At 32.0% G+C, this 25528-nt stretch overlaps 3 protein-coding genes and 1 pseudogene across 21 annotated transcripts; 2 read left to right on the forward strand and 2 right to left on the reverse strand.

Moving 5' to 3' along the window:
• Window positions 1-226: 226 nt before the first annotated feature.
• Window positions 227-3395, reverse strand: LOC132619949 (uncharacterized). Its single transcript, XM_060334709.1, has 2 exons — window positions 3192-3395; window positions 227-785 (listed from the first exon to the last, which is right to left on the reverse strand). Exons 1-2 carry the CDS (start codon window positions 3295-3297, stop codon window positions 544-546), a joined length of 348 nt encoding a protein of 115 aa, XP_060190692.1. The 5' UTR covers window positions 3298-3395; the 3' UTR covers window positions 227-543.
• Window positions 3396-3515: 120 nt separating this feature from the next.
• LOC132619948 (uncharacterized) lies at window positions 3516-6161 on the forward strand. Its single transcript, XM_060334708.1, has 2 exons — window positions 3516-3713; window positions 4775-6161. Exon 2 carries the CDS (start codon window positions 5348-5350, stop codon window positions 6020-6022), a length of 675 nt encoding a protein of 224 aa, XP_060190691.1. The 5' UTR covers window positions 3516-3713; window positions 4775-5347; the 3' UTR covers window positions 6023-6161.
• A 41-nt stretch (window positions 6162-6202) lies between these two features.
• LOC132619945 (uncharacterized) lies at window positions 6203-12382 on the reverse strand. 19 transcript variants are annotated; one of them, XM_060334691.1, is made up of 18 exons: window positions 12216-12382; window positions 11463-11536; window positions 10432-10585; window positions 10008-10311; window positions 9847-9937; window positions 9634-9761; window positions 9461-9539; window positions 9250-9376; window positions 9035-9164; window positions 8772-8895; window positions 8378-8691; window positions 8239-8282; window positions 8030-8126; window positions 7855-7893; window positions 7309-7428; window positions 7026-7219; window positions 6773-6886; window positions 6203-6418 (listed from the first exon to the last, which is right to left on the reverse strand). In XM_060334691.1, exons 2-10 carry the CDS (start codon window positions 11525-11527, stop codon window positions 8879-8881), a joined length of 1095 nt encoding a protein of 364 aa, XP_060190674.1. In that variant the 5' UTR covers window positions 11528-11536; window positions 12216-12382; the 3' UTR covers window positions 6203-6418; window positions 6773-6886; window positions 7026-7219; window positions 7309-7428; window positions 7855-7893; window positions 8030-8126; window positions 8239-8282; window positions 8378-8691; window positions 8772-8878. The 19 variants fall into 19 exon arrangements, with proteins under 19 accessions (XP_060190674.1, XP_060190680.1, XP_060190675.1 ...); XM_060334697.1 differs by having other exon boundaries at window positions 7026-7126; window positions 7309-7407; window positions 8239-8691; XM_060334692.1 differs by having other exon boundaries at window positions 7309-7407; window positions 8239-8691.
• Window positions 12383-13680: 1298 nt separating this feature from the next.
• Window positions 13681-24401, forward strand: LOC132619754 (bidirectional sugar transporter N3-like; annotated as a pseudogene).
• Window positions 24402-25528: the final 1127 nt, after the last annotated feature.

Consider the following 25528-nt stretch of genomic DNA (forward strand, 5'->3'; position numbering starts at 1 on the left):
TCAAATTTGTCTGGACGGTAGGGGTTTGAAGGAAGTTGAGTTTGTGGGTTTGTTTCTTCATGGCTGAAGACAAAATTTGACATGGAAAGTGCATATTTGGTGTATATCTGCTGTTTGGTAAACAATAAGTGAAGATAATTTTTTTAACATTTTATAACTATTAACTATCAAGAATAAACAACTAAAGCATTTCGATAACTCATGAAATAGCCAACACAAATGACCATCTTATGAAGTGCGGTGCAAGAGAGCTCATTCAGATTAAATGAAACAGTCATGGAACTCCATTAGCTCCAGTAGTTCCCTCCACTAGCAATAAAAATTTCTACTATACCAAATCATCTATTATCTATATTGCCTACTCAAAAAGCAGTAGTATCAATTAGATTGAAGGTGAACTGATCTAAAAAGAATGCCAAGTCGTAGATGGTTCAGTAAAACTAAGCTCAGCCTAAGAAAATTTTGAATCAAGAAACATCTACGTTACATCAGATCTTCAGGATGGAATCTGCTCGTATGAACTGCTTCAGTAGAGCTTTTTCTTCATTGATTCTCTTCTTTTCTTGTTGGTTTTGAGGTTTGACCTTCCTCTTTCTCTTCTAGCATCACTTCGAAAAGCTGCTCTATAGAAAGGGGCTCTGGCATCTTCACAGGTTCTGGAATAGGAGAAAACATGGGTTCAAATTTTTGAGGAACGGGTGCAGTGGGAGTAGTAGTCTCAGCTGGAGCAATGGGTTGTCTAGTGGTAGCTTTTTTCTCCTTAGCAGGTCTTGTAAAGAGGTAAGCTGCAAAAGCAGAAATATTTTTCAATTTGTTAGGAAGTCACAGAAACCGAGCCATTAGAACATGTAGAGAATGACAACTTTACGTAAAACGCTAGCCAGAGGAATGCAAGTTCATGCCACCTTCCATGATGCACTTGATATGGAGTATTTTAGATAGATGGCTCCATACCTTTTTTTTTTAACAGGAGGATGGCTCCATACTTCATGATTAAAACTATAACGTTACACTTCAGTGAGAAAAAATAGCAGTTGAGAAAGTACTACAAAGATTGAATCAGTCAAGATGTTTTTCCCACACAAAAATAGTAATTAAGCAAAGTATCTACATCATAAACTAAGATAAGGTCATGTTGAGAAGTCCCCACCTATATGTTCAGACTGCTGCATGGTAACCCATTGCCTAAGGGCAAGTAGAACAAATAAGTACATAAGTCCAGTTTATCCGCTGCAAATAATTTTATTAATAGTTCGTACCGTTGCCTCCTCTTCCTAGACTAAACGTCGTATGTATGCTCTTGTATGCAGTATTAGCCAAGACCTAATTTGCAACAATAATAGGAGGAGCAGTAACCTACCGCAAGCTGGACGGTTAACTAATTCTGATAATTGAATCAAGTATCAAATGAACAGAGACAAGAAAGAGAAACTCCAAATAATTGAAGACGATATGCCTGGCAAATCACAGGTCCAACTCCAGGTTTTAGAGAGAAACAAAATGCAGTATAGTAAAGTTAAATAAGCAGAAACACCGCCAATTCTCTAAATCTACAACGATCACTTCGAATAACTCATTTACATAGACAACCACCAAGGGAAACTTAAGTGAATTTCCTTTTATCTTCTAGACTAAATGACTTATGGAAGAAGATGAACTTCAACTTGAAACCCCCAAAAAGCTAAATGGCCCAAATTTTTGCTGTAATCAACTAAGGAACTAAACATAGTTACTCCATACTAAAGTAACATGTTTCTGAATGGATAACGACAAGCGACTACTCCATCCAGGCTACTCTGTCAGAATCTGTAGATCATGAAGCAACTAAAATAAGCAACACTTGGGGCTTGTTAACTTTCAGTCTCTTAAGTCATATTCCATCTGTCTCAAAGTACTTGTCGTCCTTACTAAAAATAGCTGCCTCAAAATACTTGTCATTTTAGAAGTTCAAGACAATATTAATTATTTATTCCCATTTTATCGTTAGAAGTAATTGTTCTTGAAGACTATAACCACCTTAATTATGGCACTATCCAATGAAGAGAGGTTATACCTCAAGACGTTAATAAGGGTAAAATAGTCAAACACCCCTCCTAATTAATATTTTCTCAAGGGGCGTGTCAATGAAAAACATGACCAGTATTTTGAAATGGAGAGAGTAAAACATTCGATCTACACAAGGCAAGAATCTTCACAAAAATCAAATACTACCACATTTATTTATCCTCCAATACATGATATGCACAACAAAATGCAACCCAGAACTCAACTAAAATTCTTTCACTTTCATGTAAACAAGCAGATTAGGCACATATCAACCAACGGCATTAAAACACTTAGAAAACTGTGCTACAACTCTTACACCCACTAAACCCAACAAGAAAAATGTCCAGAAAAACTCAAGGGTGTGCCTTAGTGGTCAATGAAGTGGTTGAGCAGCATGAGGTCTCAGGTTCAAATCCCAACAACACAAAGACACTAGGTGACTGATTTCTTCCCATCAGTTTTAGCTTTGTGAATAGAGTTACCTGGTACCTGTTGCACGTAGGAAGTGGGAGATATCCCGTGGAATTAGTCAAGATGCGTGCAAACTAGCACGGATACCACTTATCCAAAAAAAAAAAAAAAAATGTCGGGCAAAAACAAAATACTGAACGACACAAGTAATCCATCCACATACACCTTTTGCACATTACATGACAATATCAAGTGGTCAATGAAGTGGGTTGATAGTTCAAATGCCAACCGAGACAAAAACACTAGGTGGCTTGATTTCTTCTCATATGTTCTAGCCTTGGTGGACAGAATTACCTATTATTAACTGCTAGAAGGAGGCGGCACGTATCCCGTGATATTAGTGTGGCGGGGTGGGCGGGCGGGTTGAAAATACTGTGGGTTCGATCAAACCCGCCGCGTTTCCATCTCTACTCCGACTAAACCCAACAAGAAACAATGTCCGCGAAAGGGGGAAAAAAAAGACATAATGAAGGACACAAGTAATCCATCCACATACACACCATTTGCACAGTACATAACAATATCAAGTGAAAAACATTCTTCAGCCAAGAAACGTTAAAACCCTAAATTATAATCCAAAAACCAGTTCCGACATTCAGACAGAAACTTATGAATGAATAATACAAGGTGGGGGTTTAGGGAGGGTTTAAGGGTGGGAGTATTGTTGTTGCTACCTCCAAGGCCAAGATTGAAGATGAGAACAGCACGCCATATAAATTTGGCACCACGGTAGCTATTTAGTATCTCTACTGTTTTCGAAGGACGAGGAGCGGGATCCATCTTTCCTTCCAGTTTTGCTGCCTTCTACCAAGACTCGAGAGAAGATTCAACTAATAAAGGTACCAATTAAGTCTTAAAATTAGAAATGCCCACAAGTTTGACCAGTTAAGGTCAAAACACACTTAAAAATTTGATTAAGCTAATTAAGGTTCGAAATGTAATTTTCAAAAATTGTTAAACTTTTGAAAAATACAAAAAAAAAAAAAAAAAAAAAAAAAAAAAAAAAAAAAACCTAGATTAACCCCAAGCACCAACCCATTTATTTAAAATCAAAAAAGCCTATCATCTTCAAAACCGTTTCAAACTCATTCAAGTCTCCCTCTTCTTCACGTTCTTCCTCCCAAAACCGGCGATTTTCGCTGCTGCTGCTTCACGTTGTCTCTCATTGTTGTTGCTGCTTCTTCATTCTTTCTTAGGTAAAGTTTCTATTTCACTTGATTCAAAAGTTAAGGTTTTGAAATTCATCATTGAAAATGATGATTTTGGTTAAAGAAGAAGGAGAAGAACATGAGTTCCTCTTCAATGCTGTTTGTTTTGTTGTTTCATACTTAAAAAATTATTATTTGGGGTATTTCTTTCACTTGTTGTGATTGTGTGTTTGTAAATAGTGTATCTAGAAGTGAAATTTTGGTTTTTACTGGATATTTTTGTTCTTGTTCTCCTCTAGGGTTACGGAAAATAGGACTTGCACTTTTTTGATTTTTTCCAACAGCTACAATTGTTGTTGCAACAGCTTCAACACTTGTTTGACAAAAGCAAACATCTATTGAGGTTCCATGCTTAAAAAGTCCTTATTTGGTGTATTTTGTTTAACTTGTGATGGTTGTGTATTTGTAAATATTGTACACTGGTAGTGAAATAGGTTTTGTTGATGTTATTGTTCTTGTTGTCCTTGTAAGGTTTATAAAAAAGAGTCTTGCCTTTGTTTTGATTCTATCCAATAGCTTTATCAGCTGTTGCAACATATTTCTCATCTGTTGGTAAAAGTCAAAACAGTTGTTGAGGTTGTTGCAGCAACTGAAGCAATTGGTGCAACAGATTCAGAAGTTGTGCTAAAATTCAAAACAGTTGCTTAGTAATATGTTGCAACTGTTTTGATTTTTTCCAACGGCTGAAGAATCTGCTGCAATAACTTATACACATATTGCAACAACTTCATTAGTTGTTGTAACATATTACTAAGTTGTTGGAAAAATCCATTACTTATTGTATTTGTTTGATAAACTGCTGCAATTCTTTTTACCTGAGAAAGCTAGTGCACTATTTTGATTTTTTTCCAACAGTTGAAGAATTTGCTGCAACAACTGATACACTTGTTGCAACAACTTTATCAGTTGCAACAGATTAATAAGTTGTTGGAAATTTTTATCACTTGTTGTATTTGTTTGATCAACTGCTGTAGTTTTTTTTCCCTGTTTACTTTCAATGATGCACAAATCAATTGAAACTGTTGTTTTTGTTTATCTCCTGTGTGTAGATAAAATGGTTCCAAGCAAAAGAAAAAGAGAGTAATCAACTGAGGCATCACGAGATAGTAAAAGACCCAAGGGGCAAACACCATTAGAAGAGCTTGCTGAACATGCTATTTCTGAATCAGCAAATGTAGATCCAAGTGATAATCAAACTAATAAATAATCTTCAGATAGAGAAGAGGGCTCAAGGTCCAAGGAAACCTCTCAAGTAGAAGTTTATGTAGATGGCCATGATGAACAGCCTGAAGATGGCCAAGGAGCAGGAGATAAAAATCAAGAAAGTGAAGAAGATCAAGAAGATGAAGAAAAGATGATGGAAATGAAGAAGATAAAAAGGATAATGAAGAAGAAAACGAAAATGAAAAGGATAATGAATAAGATGAAAAGGATAATGAAGAAGATCAAGATGAAGAAGAAAATACAGATCAAAGGTCGACGATCGTAGCTGAAATAAGAAACAAAATCGACATAATGTGAATGCCAATATTGTTGAGTGTTCTAGTATTTACAAAGATCCTAACAGACCTTTCATCGATGATGTCATCAAATGTTTTAGTATTTAAAAATACGGTGTGAGAATGCCCATGAATGTACACAATGATTTGGCCGGTGATATTGTGGCCAAATCAGCCATAGGTAGGAGTTTTGATAAGTTTAGGGTCATACTTAAAAAGCAAGGGTTGGAGGATTTTTTTAGGTCTAGCTATTTTGGGTTTTATTTAGATTTGTCTGAAGAGACCGGTGCACGATTTCAAATGGCCATGGTATATGGACTTTTGAAATGTATGATTATTTGTGAAGAAAATGATGAGGTTTGGATAAATTTATGTGGTATGCCGGTTTGCTTTGACATAAAGGAGTTTGTTATAGTTACCGGCTTGAGATGTCATCCTTGTGAGGTTCCTATTGTTACATTAGCGAAGCCAATGCGGACAATCAAGGCAGCCAAAGAAGTCAAGGCAACCAAGAAAGCAAAGGGTAGAAAAGGTAAGAATGATGTTGATTTGGTGGATTTAGTGAGAAAGAGCTACAAAGAGGAGAAGTTGATTAAAGATTTGCAGTCCAAAAATGTGTCAAAAAAGCACAAGGAGTCAATGTGCTTAGTTTGGTTTGTACATAGTGTTCTTTGGGCAAAAGACACAAACATCAACATACCACTTGGTTTGATTAAACTGGCGGAGGACTATGAGGCATTCAACAACTACGGATGGGGTCGAGAAAGCTTTAGGTTGACAATTTATTTAGAGATTTGAAGCCAATAGTGAAGACAGTCAACCTATATGGCTTCCCTTGGGCTTTCATTGCCAAGAACAACACAAATTTGAGTGTTGATCTTTTTAACCCCCATAAGGAAGAGGCAAGCCTTAGAACACATGTATATATAATACTAGTTGGCCCGAGCCCGTGCAAGGCACGGGTGAAAACTGGTAATATAAAAGTGATTTGACCTTTGCAAGGCATTTTCTTATTGGTAATATATATTACCTATAACATAATATGCTTCATATTGTACGGAACAAAGTTATATTATTACATTGCCAAGCTTGCTAGAAAGAGAAAAGTTTGTGAAATTTTTGATGTTCTTGGTGTAAGCGGGTACGATCTGGTGTGGAAATGAGAGGAGAAACTTGTACAATATCCCGATAAACCTGCAAATTGTAATGGTGCCCAAATTAGAAAGTTGAAACAAACGTGTAAAGAAATACGGATAGAATGATAAACTTGCAAAGTATCACATAAAGTCTAAATCATGATAGGAAATTGGAACTTAACACATTAAGTTGGAAATGTTTTACTTAATCATCTTCGAATTCACCTTCTTACTTGACAATTAGTATTCATATTATTCCGAAAGAACAAGGGAGAAGGCCAGTTTTTACATTTCCTTTGTGAAGGATCAAAGGTGGTAACTAATTCTTTCAGTTGAAGCAATTGTGTTTAAAAAATGGATGAGAAATTGATTGCATCAATTAGCGCTTCAATTCTTGATATGAAAACAATACCAGTAGTCCACTATTTGATAGTTTCACATGCTGATCCATCCAGCGTTGGGGAAAATGATTGTGGTTGCACTAAAAAATCTTGAATTCTAGCAAAATCCTCATAAGAAACTGGATCTTCATCCAATTGCAAAGAGAAAAGAAGAGAAACTAAGATGGTTCAACAAATTGTAAAAAGTGCCCAGAAAAATACTACATAGAAATCAAAAGCAGTTAGAAAGCTTCATTTAGGATTTTGGATTAGTGAGAAAATTACCTATTATGGTCATATGCAAAATACCCTTTCCCATCTTGAGAAACTTTACTTCAAAAACTTATGCTTGGATTCATAATTGTGCAACCATATAATTGTGGTAGCTGCAAAGTGCACTTTTGGATTATTCAGAAGTACTTCAAGATATGTCCTCTGTGTTTCATGTACCCTCCGCAGACTCCAGTTGTGGGAATATACTGGGTATGTTGTTGTTGTTGTATTATAAGAGACATACGGGTTAAAACAAATAACAATGATAATGAGGAACATGAAAAGTGATCAATACCTTGTGCAGGCTCACAAGAATCCTCAAGTTGTCTCTTGAGCCAACATAAAGTGTCATTACAACAGAATTTAAGGAATCCAGCAGCATATTTTCCATGAACTGGAACAGTAAGAAAGATGTCTACATAGATTTAGGAAAGAAAAACTTGCAGTGTGTTAGTTTGTGTACTCTCATTTAATATGCCATGTTCATTTAGAAGCGTTGTAACATAAAAGGAGATCTGTCTAAGTAAACAATATTTAGGAATCAATATTGAGGAAAAACATTTATCTCCAGTACATTTTGTAAAACCCAAAAGAAGAGAAAGCTTAGCTCCTTGAAGCCAGTACCATTGTGAGGCCAGAAAATTACAAAGCATGTTGACTATATGAAATGTAGCCATAGCGAAAATGATTTTTGCAAAAAGATAGCAGAGGGGTTAGTAAAAATAGCTCTATTCTCATGCTATATATGTCATGCTTTAAGTTGTGAAGCAGGAGCAGGCAAGACAAATGCATAATATGGATAAAAGAAAGAGAAAATCATTTGTTTAAAGTGGAGACTTACATTGGAATTTCATAGAGGATGAATTGACAGACTAAATCCCTATAGAAATAGTAATATATGAAAATAAATAAATAAATAATTAAATAGAGTCGAAGAAATAAAAATTTAGAAATAAGAAAGTAGTAAATTGGGCAAAATAAATTAAGATTAATTGAATAAATGTAATTTTTATTACCTTTGTTTGATGGATGTATATGCTGTTGGAACATGTAGTTGCAAGACAAAAAGTCAAAAGCAAGCTTCAAAAGAGAATTGATTTCCTTACAAAAGAGCTGTTTAAGAATGAATAAATTTTAGTTGTGGTTGATGTTAAAAATTTGTAAAAAGAAAATTGTGGGACATTTAAGCAATGGAATAGGGTAAATAAGTTTTGATATAAATTACCTTTGTTCCGCAAAACGCAAAAGTGATTGCAAAAAAGGGTTATCCTGCAAATATGTTTACCAGAAAGAATGAAAGAGGGTATAAAGATATAATATAAATATATTCATACAAGAAATAAGAAAGAGAATTTTTTGGTGACCTTTATTTCTTTTTTACTGGAGTTGTTGGCTCCAGTTTTTGTTTCAGCTTGAGCGAGTGACGTCGCTCGGTTGGTACTTCTGTTTCTTCATCAAAAGAAACTAAATGTTTCTTTTTCCTTTTGTTGCCTTCTTCAATGTCAGTTTTTGATGATTCAGGGAGAGAATGCACCATTTTTCCTTTTTCAGTGCAAGACAAAATGTACAATTTTCCAGATGTTGCATGAGAAGTGCGGGAGAATAATTTTTTCACTTGAATTATGTAAAAGTTCTGATTTAGCTTGCTTTGAATATTCTGCATTGGTAGCAACTCATCCTGGGGAGAAATATATTTTAGCTTTTTGTTTGATCAATTGAAAAGTCAGATTGTGTAAATTATTCAGTTAGAATGCTCACCTCATTTGAAGCAAGGTCGTAAATCTCATCTGTGGTAAGGGATAATAATTTTTCTGCTTCTTTGTCCATAATTATCCCAATTATTTATCCGGAAGCATCTTGGAGATTTACATCAAATCTGCACCTGCAAGTGTATATGTGCAAAAGATAAAAAAAATAAAAAAAATTATAAGAATAGAAGGATTATGGTAAATATTGTGTTTGGATGTATGTGTAAACTTAGAGATAAAAATACTTGGGAATTAACATATTTCGTTGCTTACAAGTCATACACAGAAACTTTCTTTTTATTAAGCCTCTGACTTCTTGTTTGCAGTCGGGACATAATAAAACATAGCAACTTTTGAGTTTATCTGGAAGTGATACTTTTGCCTCAATGGAGAAGGAATGCCCCTGCATTGAATGGAAATGAGACTACTTATTATATGGATAAGTATGGGCAGAAATTATGAGTTATGTAAATAGAAATTATACTAACGTCCTGTTGTGATTGAACATTTGCAATTGGGACTATTTGTTCATCTACTGAAACGCTAATAAGAGATCCAGATTCAGATGTGCTCCTCAGGCTGAAAGAAGCAAGCATTTCTCTGTTTTCTTTGACCCTATTCGAGGAAAAAATTAAAAAACTTTAGGATAACAATAATGAGGAAAAATCAAGTAGAATATAGATTGGAGTAATACAGTACCATGTGTGCAATTGTAGGCATTGGGAATAAGGGGGATCAATTTGTATTGTGGTGTTAAATTTTGTTGTCAACGATGTACCTATATTAACAAAGTACAAAGTAATATACCTAAATTAATTGCAATAATATTTTTTATTTATGAAATACAAACTTATGTTACTAATTTAGCTTACCATTGTACTTGGATACCCCAATACGCCTGGCAAAGATAATAGGACGTTTTTCGAATTGGTCAAGGAGTTTCTTGCCTTCGTCCTCAATAAAAGTGTCTTCCCATAGTGTGAAGGTCAAAGCTTGTTTGCTGGTTACATAAAAAAAGGGAAATATGTTGTATATTTTTAATTGTAAAACAATAAGGATTTTGAAAAATTTACAAATGCACTTACTCAGTATCGATGAGAATGAGTTCTTGCAATCTTTTTTGGACTCTTGCAACAAACCTTGGCGGGAAGCAGCGGACAACAATTGCGAGTATATCTATTGGCAAAACAATTTGTATTTAATAGATGAATGTGTTAAAAGTTAAACTGAAAAGAAGTAATATTACTAAATTCTACGTCCTTAAGCTGCTCTTTGGTAGACTGGGAGGCCTGATTGTTGATGTCTTCAAATGATGTAAGATTCAGCTTTGTGGGCGGTGGCAATTCATCCTCATCTGGATTATCTTTTTCAATCGGATCAACTATGGTTTTTTTGTCAATAATCCACTCAAATGTATGCAAGGGTCTTTCATATCTCAAATTTGGTACTTGTATGCGCGCACCCGCTATCAAATAGGTGTGGAACAGCTTGAATATATCTTGATAAGAGGAGATTTCATCACCATAAATAATAGCTTTTATTTGGTCTTCCTGTGAATGATTCATAAAAAAATAACGAAACAGATATACGCAGGCAATGGAAGTAATTGATTCAAAAATGTTATACATACATAGATATAAATAAATGATTTTGCTAGAAAAAGGAATTACCTGTTCATCTTGAAAGATCATGTTCAAATATTTTATCTTTCGATGAGTACCTTCTCCTGGTTTGCATATGTCCACAACTTGCACTTTACAGGTCCAGTCAGGTATTTCAGGAGTGATTGCATATATGCCAAGTCGTTGTGTCATTTTATATCCCCTGAAAAATAATTAAAGTGGGTTAAAAGTTGGCAATGTCTTATATTTTGCGAAATTATCCAAATGATGAAGAGAAATGTAAATTAGAGTCAAATAAGGTAATAGCATAACAGTCAGCCTTGTCACTGGCACAACTTAATCTGTGAAAAGCAGCAAGTACATGGATTGAATTCTACGGACCAAGCGTAATAAAGACTACAACTTTGGCACAAATTCAACAACAACAGCAATTATAGTACTAAAAATCAACAAGCTTTTTGATTCCCAAAAGGGTCGATACAAAACAGCCAAGTTATACATCTTTATTTATGAGGAGAAACATTATTTTACCTAACCTCAGTTAGTCAAAATAACCAAATCTGTTTAACCACAACAGCTGTCTTTATCATATAATGCATATGCACAAGAGAAACCATTAAATAGAAACCCCTTGTAACAATTTCTCAGGGATATCTTCTGGTACATTTCTTGGAGGTTAAGAGACACCAACTTCATTCTCAATAAGGATCATAAAGGACCCATTTTTGATGCTCAAATACCATTTTGACTTTTGTAGAACCGAAACATGTATCTAAGTATCTATTTTGAAACTTATATAAACAAATAAAGGAGGAAAACAGACACATAACCACAACATACATAGCTAAATGGAAGTTTATAGCTTTTAGACTTTTGAGGCCTTTTAAGAGCTCGATGGAACTCCTGCGTGCCGGAAAGAAGATTTCTTTGGAAAGCACCATAGATGAATTTGTGCAAGTATATTTATGCTTCTGATGTGGATCAAGGTCAAGGGAAAATAAATTGCTGTAAGAAGATCAGTAATATGACTACACCAAAAAGGTAAATTTTGAAAAGGCATTTCAAATGATTAGGCGTACATGCTAATGCTAATGGCAAATAGTTCGACATATGCAATGTGACATTGCCCATTATATTCCCGCATGATTTACACCTAGAGAATGGTAAAATAGAATGTCGTAAGACGCACTGGTTGTATTGCACAACAAAAGCTGTTAATAAATTCTGTGAAAAAAACAGTAATTCCACATAAGTTGGTTGACGTTAGAAATTAAAAGGTAATTAACCAAAAATCAGCCGGGCGTCAAACAAATATGAACTTCATATAAAAGGTCAAAGAAATTACTTCAAATGAGTACTTGCACAGAAGAAAAATAATTTTAATAGACTAAAAAATAGCCCTATTACTTCTAGCACAAAATCGGAATAAAAAATAAGGGGTTGAGAGGAGCCACTGCCATTCCTCTGTTGCAAAATTAGAGATCGAAGGTTCACAATTTAGTTTCAGTATACCTTGAACTAAAAGGAAAAATATTAAAAAATTCATCTTTCTATTGGAGATTGTTGCAAATGCCGGAAAAAATTCATCTTTCTATTGTGTTTTCTTCAACCGAGTTTGTTAATTCAAAATTTTACAAATTTTGATTTTTTTAAGCAGACCCGGCACCAGAAAGCTAAGCAAACAAACAAAAAGAATAAGAAGAAAGGAAGCAACCAAAAGAACCCACCAGAAAATCGGCAGATTCATGAAAATTCTAGCAATAACAATGAATTTATTTAAGGCATAAAATTGGTAAATTTGAAGAAAATTAGGGCAAGAGGGAGAAGCATACCTCAAGGGTGAACTTGGACAGACACAAATTGAGGGTGAACACGAAGATGGACACTTCCAGAGACACAAATTGGAAGATGCAAGAGAAAATCTGTGCAGAAAAGGATTTGTGTAGAAACGGATTTGTGTAGGATTTATCTAGAAGGAGAAAGAAGTTGGACTTTGTGCAGAAACGGATTTGTGTAGGATTTATCTAGAAGGAGAAAGAAGTTGGATCATATATAAAATTACCGGAATACCCTTCGTCGTACCCATAGACTCACTCTTATTATATAGTTAAAAAAACTTAACTTCTATAGCCCTAAATATTTTACAATAGTTAACTACTTGTTGCAACAACTTTTGTAATCTGCTGCAACAACTTTCTGAATCTGTTGCAACAACCTAGTCAGTTGTTGGACAATGAGTGATGGCATGTGTCACATGGGCTCAAAATAATGATAAAAAATGGTTTTTCAGTTTAAAAAATAAAAAATAATTTTTAACATCAATTTTTTCTAAGAAAAAAAAAACAATTTGAGAGAAAGGTAACTTTATCCTTATTTATGTCTAAGTTTTAATCTCTCTTCATTAATTTTTTACTATTTATGTGTCATCTTCATTAATTTTTTACTCTTTATGTGTCATCTTCATTAATAACAAAAGTCTACTTAAGGTAAAATGGGGAAAAAGTAAGTAATTGTGCCTTAAACATCTAAAACGACATATAATTTAAGATAACTATTTTTAGTAATCATGATAAATAATTTGAAACAGAGGGAGTAATTGAGAAAACTTCAAGATCAATGATAGAATTTATTCATTTTTCGACGTGTCAATTTAAATTTCGTTTTTCCAAATGATTAGTTTGTACGGAATATATTCAATACGTGGAGAAAAGTTCATCAACAAAAGGAAGAGGGGGGAAGTGGGAGTGAACACACAAATAAGTCACGTGCACTCTCATTTGTTTTTTTTGTTTTTTTTTTCACTCTCGATTTCCTTCATGTAGTACAAAATATGAATTCCTATTTCGAAATAGAAAAATTAGGCTACTATTTCACACGTACTATGTAACTTGTAATTTTTTTTTATATATATTGCTAACTACAATAGAAAAGTTAGGCTACTATTACCAATATATATAAAAAAAAATATGTTCTCAATATCATTAAACTGTAGCTAATTAAAGCACACTGGACCATCCCAATTAAATTTTTTCTTTTAGTATATTCGTTTATGGACAGTGCGCCATTATAACTTGGCCTTCCCTGTAACTTAATTTTCCATTGTATCTCTTGGCTCTTGTCATTCCTCATTTTCCTTCCCAACCCCTAATAAAGTAATACTACAAAAAAAAAAAAATATATTTTTCCCTATTCTTATGAGGGAAATAAGAATAGTACTTATACTAATATGAACGTTGGCAAAATAATTTGTGTCCCTCATTGCTTTGAGTATTTTCTCCGGCTCTTGTACAACAAAGAATGACTCTCTACGCTGCTTCTCAATTAGCCGTTGTGTTTGGCATTCTTGGCACTTAATTAATTATTCATTATCCTCTACCTGTTCATTTTCAATTATAATTCACTTCTTTAACTATTTTGATAATTTTTGCTTTGTTTTATTTCAGGAAATGTTGTGTCGTTCTTGGAGTACTTGTCCCCACTGCAAGAGTTTTCCTTTCATTCTGAAGATTATACTAAAGAGGCGCTAAGAATATTCTTAAGTGCTAACTTTTCTTAATCACAGGTCGACTTTCTATAGGATATATAAGCGAAAATCGACAAAATAATTTTAGTAGATACCTTATTTGGTTTTGCTATTCAATGCAAAGCTGTATTTGTGCTAAGCTTATCTCAAGAGAGATATCAACAAAATGGAACATTATTGATAACAATTAACAGCTTCGGAACATCAGTTGAATTAATATATATATATATATATATATATATATATATATATATATATATATATATATATATGGACAGGTGAATGCAGTCCATTCTATACTTTCTTCATGCATTCGTACCTGCCAATATCCTGATTTGCAATCAAATTTACTAAAGATCTTTTTACTTTGTATTCTATTTATTAGTTCTGTTTTGTCTAATAACTTATATCTATATGTTCAGGTGTTATCATTAAGTCTTTTGTAATTTATTAACATTCTAGCTTTTTCTCTTACTATCTCACTATGATTTCTTACCATAAATGCGGCAGATCTATGTTTAGAAATAGATCTTCTCATTACTCCTAAATTTAATAATTCTTTTATTTGTACTTTAAAGTCTTCCACATCTTGGTTAGTTGCTTCTATTGAAGCTGTTTTAATTATATATTCTGGATTTATTATGTCTAATTTACATACAATTTTGTTATTTTTCCAATGTTTTAAAGGTTTTTCTCCTATAATTTCTATCTCATCTAGTATTCTTATTATATTATCTAAATCTTTTTGGTTTTTTATTACTCCTATCCTTTCTATCCATGTTTTAAAATTATATAATTCTGTTTCTATGTCTATTAAAGTATATTTTTTTCCTATTAGATTATCGTCCCTAGTATTTCTTCTTCTTCTAGAATTAAATTCTTTATTCTCTTTTGCTTTTGCAGCATGTATTGTTGTCTTGACAATCCTTACAACAACTCTGTTCTTTCTTTTGCAGGTTTATTTGATCTGGAGTAGAGATCTTCTTATGTCTGATTCTAGTTTCAGTTTTATGAGCTTGTACTGGTGTATGAGTAATATTTTTTAGAAAAATTACTCCATCTCTTGTAATCATGCAACTTCCATTGTTATGTAACATAAAGTCTAATCCGATGACATAGTCTATATTTATATTCAAGTCTCTTACCCATATCTTATCCATTTTATAACTAGGTTTATAAAATTCTGAACAAGTGTTGTTAAAGCTAATGTATGCCTTATGAACATAATGTTTATATATATTATGAGTTCCATCCATTTGCATGGCTACAACTGGTTTGTCTAGAACTTTTATTAAATTTGGTGGAACTATTCGTTTATTTATTATACATTTAGTACATCCCGAATCTACTAATGCTAATGTCTCTATTTCATAGTCATCTATTTTAATTCTTGCAGGTATTTTTATTGTTCCTAATTTTTTTATCCTCATTACATACTAGGGCTCCATGGTCTTCTATACTCATTAGTTCCGCTGTTGAATCTTCTGGTATTGTTCTTAGCGGTTGTATATTAGATAAACCTATTTCTTCATCTTCGCTATCTCTTTTTGTTTTCCTTTTTCTAATTTATATAACCTGGTTTCTAATTCATTCATTCTAATTTCTAATGTCATTATTCTTATACTAATAGTAGGGTCTTCTATTTTTTTTTTATGTCTTTCTTCTTTGTGTATATTTGTCCTAAATTCTTTTTCTATACACATGATACATCCTTCGATAAAACAATTTTTACATTTTGCCCTTTTATCTCTACTAGGAAACCATTTACAAGAGAAACATGCATTAATATCTAGACCTTTATTTCTTTCAAAGTTGTGGCTACAGTCTTCTGATATATTTGCCAAATCATCCATTTGAATTGGTTCTAGATCTAGTTTTTCTAATCCTATTTCATTAATTAATTCTTCTGCTTCTGAGTCTGATGAGTCTGTTTTAATTTTTTCTTCCGTATCTACACTTACTATGGAATATATACTTTCTGTGTCTGACGTATATTCATCTACATTTATTAAGGTTTCTTGAAAGTCTTTAATTAGCTGTGAATTTCGTGTCTTATTATTTATTCTTTTTGGACATGTATTTGCTAAGTATTCTACACTTCCACAAGTAAAGCATTCCATTTTATTTTTGTAATTTCTATGTGTTCTGTATTTTCTTATATGTCTATTTCTGTTTAAATAGGGTTTTCTTGCCGATGATTTTCTAAGATAATATTTCTTTCTATTGTATTGAGGGTAGTTTCTATTATATTGGGTTCTATATTTTTTATACTTTTTCTTTTTATAATTGTCTTTATCGTAACTCTGAGTAGTGTATACCACGCTTTTACAAAAATTCATTTCATTTTGTTTTAATTATTTTTGTATTTGTATATGCGTGCTTTTTTCTTTTAGTATATCCATTATATGTTGTATTCTATGTCCTATTGACCATTTTAAATTAGGATTTTTACTACTCCGCCTCTTTTATTCCATCTGTCTTCTATTTCTCTTTGTAGAGCTCCTGGTAGTTTATTAAATAAATTCTTTTCTAGTTCTTGATCAAAAGCGTTTCCACTAATTGTGCAATAATAAAATATAATCATTTAATTTTTTTTTAATATGAAACGAGCTACTTATACTTAACTGTTCTAATTTAATTAAAGCATTTCTTTGTAGCATTACTAATCCACTATTTGGACCTTCTCCTGTAATTAGAGTATGTATTTTATTAGTAAAATTGTATGGATTTGCTCCCATTGATACTAAGTATTGAAATTCCATCGGAAAATCTTCTTTATATGCTTCCCATAGAGCTTTAGCCGGTTCTCCTAAAAATGTCTCTAAGTATTTATACATAGTTTCAGCATCTGTATCATTATAAGTTTTTATATAGTCTGCTACTACTATTCCTTTCCAAAGGTCTATTACTGAATTTCATCTTTGTGGATCATGAGCTGCTATATTTAATATCTTTCCTTTATTACCTCCTTCTTGGAGAATAATAGGTTCTTCTATAGGCATTCTTTTTCCTGATGGTTTTATATTATCTATAGGTTCTCCTGCTGTTCTAAAAACTCTTCTTCTAGGTACATTTCCTGTGCTCGTGTCTACCGTGTATTGTTCTCCTGTTGTTCTTTGAAATCGACTAGAACTAGATGCACTAGATTCCATTAATTCTTTTTGGCTTATTATTGAGTCTAATTCTATTTCTTCATCACTATCTTGTATATCTTCTAATATTTTATCGAAAGCGTCTGATTTCTTTTGGTATATATGTTCTACTCTATATCCCCAATTATTAGTTCTAGCTTCACATAATTTAAAGTGACTTATAGTTTCTTCTATTGTTAGATCTCCTAACTTACATCCTTTACATCTAAAACTTATATTTTTATTTTCTTTATAAAGTCTTTTTGCTTCTTCTATAGCTATATCTACTTCAAATTCTTCTTGTATTAATTCTATGTTCATAAGGGTTGACTCAGTAGTTTCATTATCATCTAGAGTACTTTCTTCTTCTATGTCTCTTTGTGGTGTATAATTATAATTGGTAAATCTTATAGATGTCTGTCCTTTAGAATTAGTGTACATTAGGTGTGACTCTGGCTGTAGAAACTTCTTTTTACCAAAGTCTTCTAATTTCCATTCTAACCCTGCATATTCTTCAGGATTTATTTTTATGGGTTTAATTAAATTTATTCCTCTATTTCTCATTAATTCTACTACATCTTCTACTTTAATTTTAAACTTGGTATTACTATTATTAGTCATTTTTCCTAAAAACCCCACGCACATTAATAAATTATTACCATTACACATTTCTTCGTATCCTTTAGTCTGTATTCCTATTTTTATATGTCTTCCAAATTCTACTAGATTCATTATAAAGTCTGGACTAATATAAAAAATTCCTCCATTATTTGTCGTATCTACTTCTGTTATTCCGATTATTGACTTCTTCATGTCTGACCATCTATCATCGTAAATTACTATTAGGACTTTATTTCCTAAATTTTTTCTAGTTAATCCTTTTAATCCTATTACTATTAATCCCATATGCATTAACGTTCTTCCAGTGTTTTTTATTTGTCTTAAGGCTTCTGGATTTATTAGATTTATAGTAGTAACTTTAGTTCCTATGGATGACAACTGCTCTTCTCTCTAATGTCTATATAATTGTGCTGTTCTTGAGAACTGTCATATGTTGTATAAAGTCTTTGGATTTATTAGTTTTAATTGATTTTGTTGGAAAAACTGTATGTCTCGGTCTACATCTATTACCTCACTTAGTTGTTGGTTATTTTCTTCTGGCGTTTTTCTACTTAAAATTCTTGATAAGAAATTATTACCTATTCTACTGTTTGAAAAACTTACTCTTGGTCTTTCTTGTCTTTCTCCTTCGTTTCTTGATCTAGTTGAAAGAAGATCCATTTTTGCACTTTTCTAGTTATTTTGACTTTTTCTTTTTGAGATGTTATTTCTACCTTTTTTAATTGGTCTATTAATTCTTCAACTTCTTTATTTTTAGAGGTCTCTTTGTTTTTCTCTTTTTGTTCACTTAACAACCGTAATCGTTCACTTATTAATTCTAACCTTGGCACTATTATTTCTATTTTCTTTATTATTTCTAATATTAATGAAATTATCATAATATTTTGTTGTAGTGTTATTTGATCCGAGTTAGCATTAGGTATATAATCTTTATAGTCTGCTGGTAAGGGTATAGACTTTTCTATTAATTTTGAGGCTTCTTCTTGAGCTAAGGTTGGTCTACTCATGAAAGAGTGATTTTTTTTAGTTCCTCTATTGTCTTTTTTAATTCTTTAATGTCACTAGTTAAAAATTGTACCTGTTGCGTTATTAGACTATTTGGGTTGTCTTTAGTTCTATTTCTTTTGGTTTTTCTGCAATAACTTTAACTAACTTTTCTATTTCCGTCTTTGTAGGTACTTTTTCTAGATTAAATTTGTTAGTTAGAGTCTGGACTTTCTTTTCTAATTCTAATTCTTGTGTTTTGTAGATATGACAAATAATGGAGGAATTTTTTATATTAGTCCAGACTTTGTAATGAATCTAGTAGAATTTGGAAGACATATAAAAATAGGAATACAGACTAAAGGATACGAAGAAATGTGTAATGGTAATAATTTATTAATGTGCGTGTGATTTTAGGAAAAATGACTAATAATAGTAATACCAAGTTTAAAATTAAAGTAGACGATGCCGTAGAATTAATGGGAAATAGAGGATAAATTTAATTAAACCCATAAAAATAAATCCTGAAGAATATGCAGGGTTAGAATGGAAATTAGAAGACTTTGGTAAAAAGAAGTTTCTACAGCCAGAGTCACACCTAATGTACACTAATTCTAAAGGACAGACATCTATAAGATTTACCAATTATAATTATATACCACAAAGAGACATAGAAGAAGAAAGTACTCTAGATGATAATGAAACTACTGAGTCAACCCTTATGAACATAGAATTAATACAAGAAGAATTTGAAGTAGATATAGCTATAGAAGAAGCAAAAAGACTTTATAAAGAAAATAAAAATATAAGTTTTAGATGTAAAGGATGTAAGTTAGGAGATCTAACAATAGAAGAAACTATAAGTCACTTTAAATTATGTGAAGCTAGAACTGATAATTGGGGATATAGAGTAGAACATATATACCAAAAGAAATCAGACGCTTTCGATAAAATATTAGAAGATATACAAGATAGTGATGAAGAAATAGAATTAGACTCAATAATAAGCCAAAAAGAATTAATGGAATCTAGTGCATCTAGTTCTAGTCGATTTCAAAGAACAACAGGAGAACAATACACGGTAGACACGAGCACAGGAAATGTACCTAGAAGAAGAGTTTTTAGAACAGCAGGAGAACCTATAGATAATATAAAACCATCAGGAAAAAGAATGCCTATAGAAGAACCTATTATTCTCCAAGAAGGAGGTAATAAAGGAAAGATATTAAATATAGCAGCTCATGATCCACAAAGATGAAATTCAGTAATAGACCTTTGGAAAGGAATAGTAGTAGCAGACTATATAAAAACTTATAATGATACAGATGCTGAAACTATGTATAAATACTTAGAGACATTTTTAGGAGAACCGGCTAAAGCTCTATGGGAAGCATATAAAGAAGATTTTTCGATGGAATTTCAATACTTAGTATCCATGGGAGCAAATCCATACAATTTTACTAATAAAATACATACTCTAATTACAGGAGAAGGTCCAAATAGTGGATTAGTAATGCTACAAAGAAATGCTTTAATTAAATTAGAACAGTTAAGTATAAGTAGCTGGTTTCATATTAAAAAAATTTAAAATGATTATTTTTTATTATTGCACAATTAGTGGAAACGCTTTTGATCAAGAACTAGAAAAGAATTTATTTAATAAACTACCAGGAGCTCTACGAAGAGAAATAGAAGACAGATGGAATAAAAGAGGCGGAGTAGTAAAAATCCTAATTTAAAATGGTCAATAGGACATAGAATACAACATATAATGGATATACTAAAAGAAAAAAGCACGCATATACAAATACAAAAACAATTAAAACAAAATGAAATAAATTTTGTAAAAGCGAGGTATACACTACTCAGAGTTACGATAAAGACAATTATAAAAAGAAAAAGTATAAAAAATATAGAACCCAATATAATAGAAACTACCCTCAATACAATAGAAAGAAATATTATCTTAGAAAATCATCGGCAAGAAAACCCTATTTAAACAGAAATAGACATATAAGAAAATACAGAACACATAGAAATTACAAAAATAAAATGGAATGCTTTACTTGTGGAAGTGTAGAACACTTAGCAAATACATGTCCAAAAAGAATAAATAATAAGACACGAAATTCACAGCTAATTAAAGACTTTCAAGAAACCTTAATAAATGTAGATGAATATACGTCAGACACAAAAAGTATATATTCCATAGTAAGTGTAGATACGGAAGAAAAAATTAAAACAGACTCATCAGACTCAGAAGCAGAAGAATTAATTAATGAAATAGGATTAGAAAAACTAGATCAAGAACCAATTCAAATGGATAATTTGGCAAATATATCAGAAGACTGTAGCCACGACTTTGAAAGATATAAAGGTTTAGATAGTAATGCATGTTTCTCTTGTAAATGGTTTCCTAGTAGAGATAAAAGGGCAAAATGTAAAAATTGTTTTATCGAAGGATGTATCATGTGTATAGAAAAAGAATTTAGGACAAATATACACAAAGAAGAAAGACATTAAAAAATAAAAGACCCTACTATTAGTATAAGAATAATGACATTAGAAATTAGAATGAATGAATTAGAAACCAGGTTATATAAATTAGAAAAAGGAAAACAAAAAGAAGCAGATAGCGAAGATGAAGAAATAGGTTTATCTAATATACAACCGCTAAGAACAATACCAGAAGATTCAACAGCGGAACTAATGAGTATAGAAGATCATGGAGCCCTAGTATGTAATGAAGATAAAAAATTAGGAACAATAAAAATACTTGCAAGAATTAAAATAGATGATTATGAAATAGAGACATTAGCATTAGTAGATTCGGGATGTACTAAATGTATAATAAATAAACGAATAGTTCCACCAAATTTAATAAAAGTTCTAGACAAACCAGTTGCAGCCATGCAAATGGATGTAACTCATAATATATATAAACATTATGTTGATAAGGCATACATTAGCTTTATTAACACTTGTTCAGAATTTTATAAACCTAGTTATAAAATGGATAAGATATGAGTAAGAGACTTGAATATAAATATAGACTTTGTCATCGGATTAGACTTTATGTTACATAACAATGGAAGTTGCATGATTACAAGAGATGGAGTAATTTTTCTAAAAAATATTACTCATACACCAGTACAAGCTCATAAAACTGAAACTAGAATCAGACATAAGAAGATCTCTACTCCAGACCAAATAAACCTGCAAAAGAAAGAAGAGAGTTGCTGTAAGGATTGTCAAGACAACAATACATGCTGCAAAAGCAAAAGAGAATAACAAATTTAATTCTAGAAGAAGAAGAAATACTAGACGACGATAATCTAATAGGAAAAAATTATACTTTAATAGACATAGAAATAGAATTATATAATTTTAAAACAGGGATAGAAAGGATAGGAGTAATAAAAAACCAAAAAGATTTAGATAATATAATAAGAATACTAGATGAGATAGAAATTATAGGAGAAAAACCTTTAAAACATTGGAAAAATAACAAAATTGTATGTAAATTAGACATAATAAATCCAGAATATATAATTAAAATAGCCTCAATAGAAGCAACTAACCAAGATGTGGAAGACTTTAAAGTACAAATAAAAGAATTATTAAATTTTGGAGTAATGAGAAGATCTACTTCTAAACATAGATCTGCCGCATTTATGGTAAGAAATCATAGTGAGATAGTAAGAGGAAAAGCTAGAATGGTAATAAATTACAAAAGACTTAATGATAACACCAGAACAGATGGATATAAGTTACCACACAAAACAAAACTAATAAATAGAATACAAAGTAAAAAGATCTTTAGAAAATTTGATTGTAAATCAGGATGTTGGCAGGTACGAATGCATGAAAAAAGTATAGAATGGACTGCATTCACTTGTCCTGAAGGACATTTCAAATGGTTAGTAATGCCATTTGGATTAAAGACAGCTCCACCAATTTTTCAAAGAAAAATGGATAGTATATTTGGAGACTACAAAAGATTTGTCCTAGTATATGTAGACGATATATTAGTATTTAATAAAGACATGAAAGAACATTTAGGACACCTACAGATAATATTTAGATTATTTGTAGAAAATGGAATTGTGTAAAAACTATATAAACTTTTTAGGAGTAGTGCTAGGAGATGACAAAATAAAATTGCAACCTCATATAGCTAAAAAGGCCTTAGAAATGCCAGATAAATTAAATAATGTTAAAGAATTACAAAAATTCTTAGGAATAGTAAATTATGCTAGAAGTTTTATAAAAGACTTAGGAAAAATAGCGGGACCATTATATTCGAAAACGGGATCAAATTGTCAAAAACACTTTAATACAAAAGATATTAGATTAGTATAAGAAATTAAAGAAAAAATAAAAAATATTCCAGACTTAAATATGCCCCTAGAAACAGACTATTTAATTATAGAAACAGATGAAAGCTTCGAAGGATGGGGAGCAGTATTAAAGGCAAAACCAAATAAATATAGCAATAAACGTGAAGAAAAGATATGTGCTTATCAAAGTGGTAAGTACCGAGAAAAAGGAAATATGAGTAATATAGACGCTGAAATTTTAGCTGTAATATATGGCTTAAATAGTTTTAGACTATATATACTAAATAAATCAGAAATATTAGTAAGAACAGACTGTGAAGCTATAGTCAAATTCTATCAAAAGATTAATGATAAAAGTAGTAGTAGACGAAGATGGTTAAACTTTATGGATACTATTTCAATTTATAATTTAACATTCGAACATATAAAAGGAAAAAATAATAACATAGCAGACCAATTAAGTAGATTAAAAATCACATCTAACTGATTTTCTATTTGAACAGCATGAGACCATCAAGTTCTCAGACAGCAGACAAGGGAAAAGGCATAGCCTCAACCCAAGACACTTACAGACAAAAGGTATATATATATATATATCATAATTTTCTTCATATATGCCACGAGAGAGGCCAAGATTTGCACCGCGAAGCTGCTTTTTTTGTTTAACACGGGATCATATAGAGAAATCGTCGGCCTGACATATATACTCGTCAAAAGTGACCCACAACTCATCATCGTCGAATGGAACTGTACCGTATTTTTTGTCAGCGTTTTTGCTGCTCCTTTAAGCATTATGGTACGTTTATCATGTGATAAATTAGCACACTTGCTGTTTTCTACTTTCTTATGGTTTGGTTAACTGAGAATCAAATTAAACCGACTCTATATACCACTTCAAAAATATATATTTTTACATTTCGCCTAATACACATATTTTTTTTTTTGCAGAGACGCTTTATCCAAAAAAAAAAACGTTGAGTTCATGCCATTCCCTCTTTCTTTCCTCCTCACAATATGCAGTATCATGTGGTTTTTCTATGGTATTTTGATGAAGAACCTCTAGATTGCAGTAAGTAACCAGCTTTATTTTCTATGTTTCTCATTTCAATTTTTATGAACAATTAATTTTTAATTTTTATGAAAAATTATCTTTAACTTTCCTTGTTATTGGATGAGCATATGTCAAACATCCTAGGGTTTTTATTCGAAATTGCACAAATGATATTGTACGCGTTCTTCAGAAATAAAAACCAAAAAGTCCTACACGACATTGAAGCGGTGGTGGTAGAGACGCAAGAAAATGTTGATGATAAGATGTTTTATTTGACTCCCTTCATTACTTACCTTGTGAGGACGACAACGCCTATGATTCTCGTTTATATAGTACTAATATACTACTTTATCTTTTATAATTTCTAAAATCATTTCACATCATATGCATATATATTACTCACACATCATAAATAATTATTTCAAAAGCATAATTATTCAATAAAATTAGCTTCTGCATGCCGCACATGTGCATCTCGTGCGCCACACGTGCATCCCATGCGCCGCACATGCATCCCGTGCATCCTATGTGTTACACCTCGTAAAATTGTTGTGTCTTTTGGGTCACAAGTAAACTAACGTAAGATCGGAGAGTCCATGGAACTCTTATAAGGATAAGGAAGACTTTTAATAAATGTTAAGCATGTAGCATAAGGTTTCGGGGTTAAATGAATCAAAGATGTTATAATCCGTACTTTCGAGGTTAAACTAGTAGTGCTTAATATGCTAAGGAGGTCGTGTTTTAAGGTAATTGAACCATATAATATTCATATGTTAAGTTCTGAAGTCAAGAAAGTTGTAAAATAAAAGTCAGGGAAAAGTATCGCAAGTTACGTTCATAGATTTTGCTGAAATTTGGGTCGAATGTCACAGAGCTTTTCTCTGATTGTACTTAGAGTAACAGGGTGTTCCACCCTTCAAATTGAAGGTCTACGAGTCTAGTTTCCAATACATTAAACCATTCATCTATACAATGTCGGAATAGATAGATATTCTCATTTTTGCGAGACTGCGTAGTCAGCCTCGCTGGGACCCACTTAGGCGGTGGCTAACCTTGGCTTGTTTTAAAAACGTTTGGGGGCTTATCTTTCATCATTTTTCGGCCAAACTTCACCCAAATACTCTCCTAAGAACTCTGAACAGATTCCTAAATATTTCAAGGCAAAATCCAAGGCTTCATAACCAAATCCAACACCAAAAGCTAGCTAAAGTAAAGAACACCACATCTAGGATGTTATGAAGTAAACAAGGGTGGATGTGAGCAGAATCAAGTTTGGATTTAAGGTTGTATCTTCTATGTAAGGTATGTATAACCTCCCTTTTGTTGTTCTTAAGCTTAATTCCATGTTGGTTAGGTTGTTTGAAGCAAAATACTACAAGATAGCATTGAAATAGCCTAAGATATAGCTACTATTTTGTTGGGCTCTTTTGAGGTGATAAATATGATTTGTGATGGCTGGAAATTATGGAATATAACATGAATATGTTGTGGCTGA

This window comes from Lycium barbarum, chromosome 11 (assembly GCF_019175385.1).
Source record: "Lycium barbarum isolate Lr01 chromosome 11, ASM1917538v2, whole genome shotgun sequence".
NCBI lineage: Eukaryota > Viridiplantae > Streptophyta > Magnoliopsida > Solanales > Solanaceae > Lycium > Lycium barbarum.

What these genes read in the sequence shown, in the direction of transcription:
- LOC132619949 (XM_060334709.1), bottom strand. Translation starts at nt 3,297, where the DNA reads ATGGATCCCGCTCCTCGTCCTTCGAAAACAGTAGAGATACTAAATAGC. An exon ending in CTTCAATCTTGGCCTTGGAG is followed by an intron (nt 786 to 3,191) that starts GTAGCAACAACA and finishes CTGCTTTTGCAG; the next exon opens with CTTACCTCTTTACAAGACCT.
- LOC132619948 (XM_060334708.1), top strand. Translation starts at nt 5,348, where the DNA reads ATGCCCATGAATGTACACAATGATTTGGCCGGTGATATTGTGGCCAAA.
- LOC132619945 (XM_060334691.1), bottom strand. Translation starts at nt 11,527, where the DNA reads ATGCGGGAATATAATGGGCAATGTCACATTGCATATGTCGAACTATTT. An exon ending in TTTGCCATTAGCATTAGCAT is followed by an intron (nt 10,586 to 11,462) that starts GTACGCCTAATC and finishes ATTATTTTTCAG; the next exon opens with GGGATATAAAATGACACAAC. An exon ending in TGATCTTTCAAGATGAACAG is followed by an intron (nt 10,312 to 10,431) that starts GTAATTCCTTTT and finishes AATCATTCACAG; the next exon opens with GAAGACCAAATAAAAGCTAT.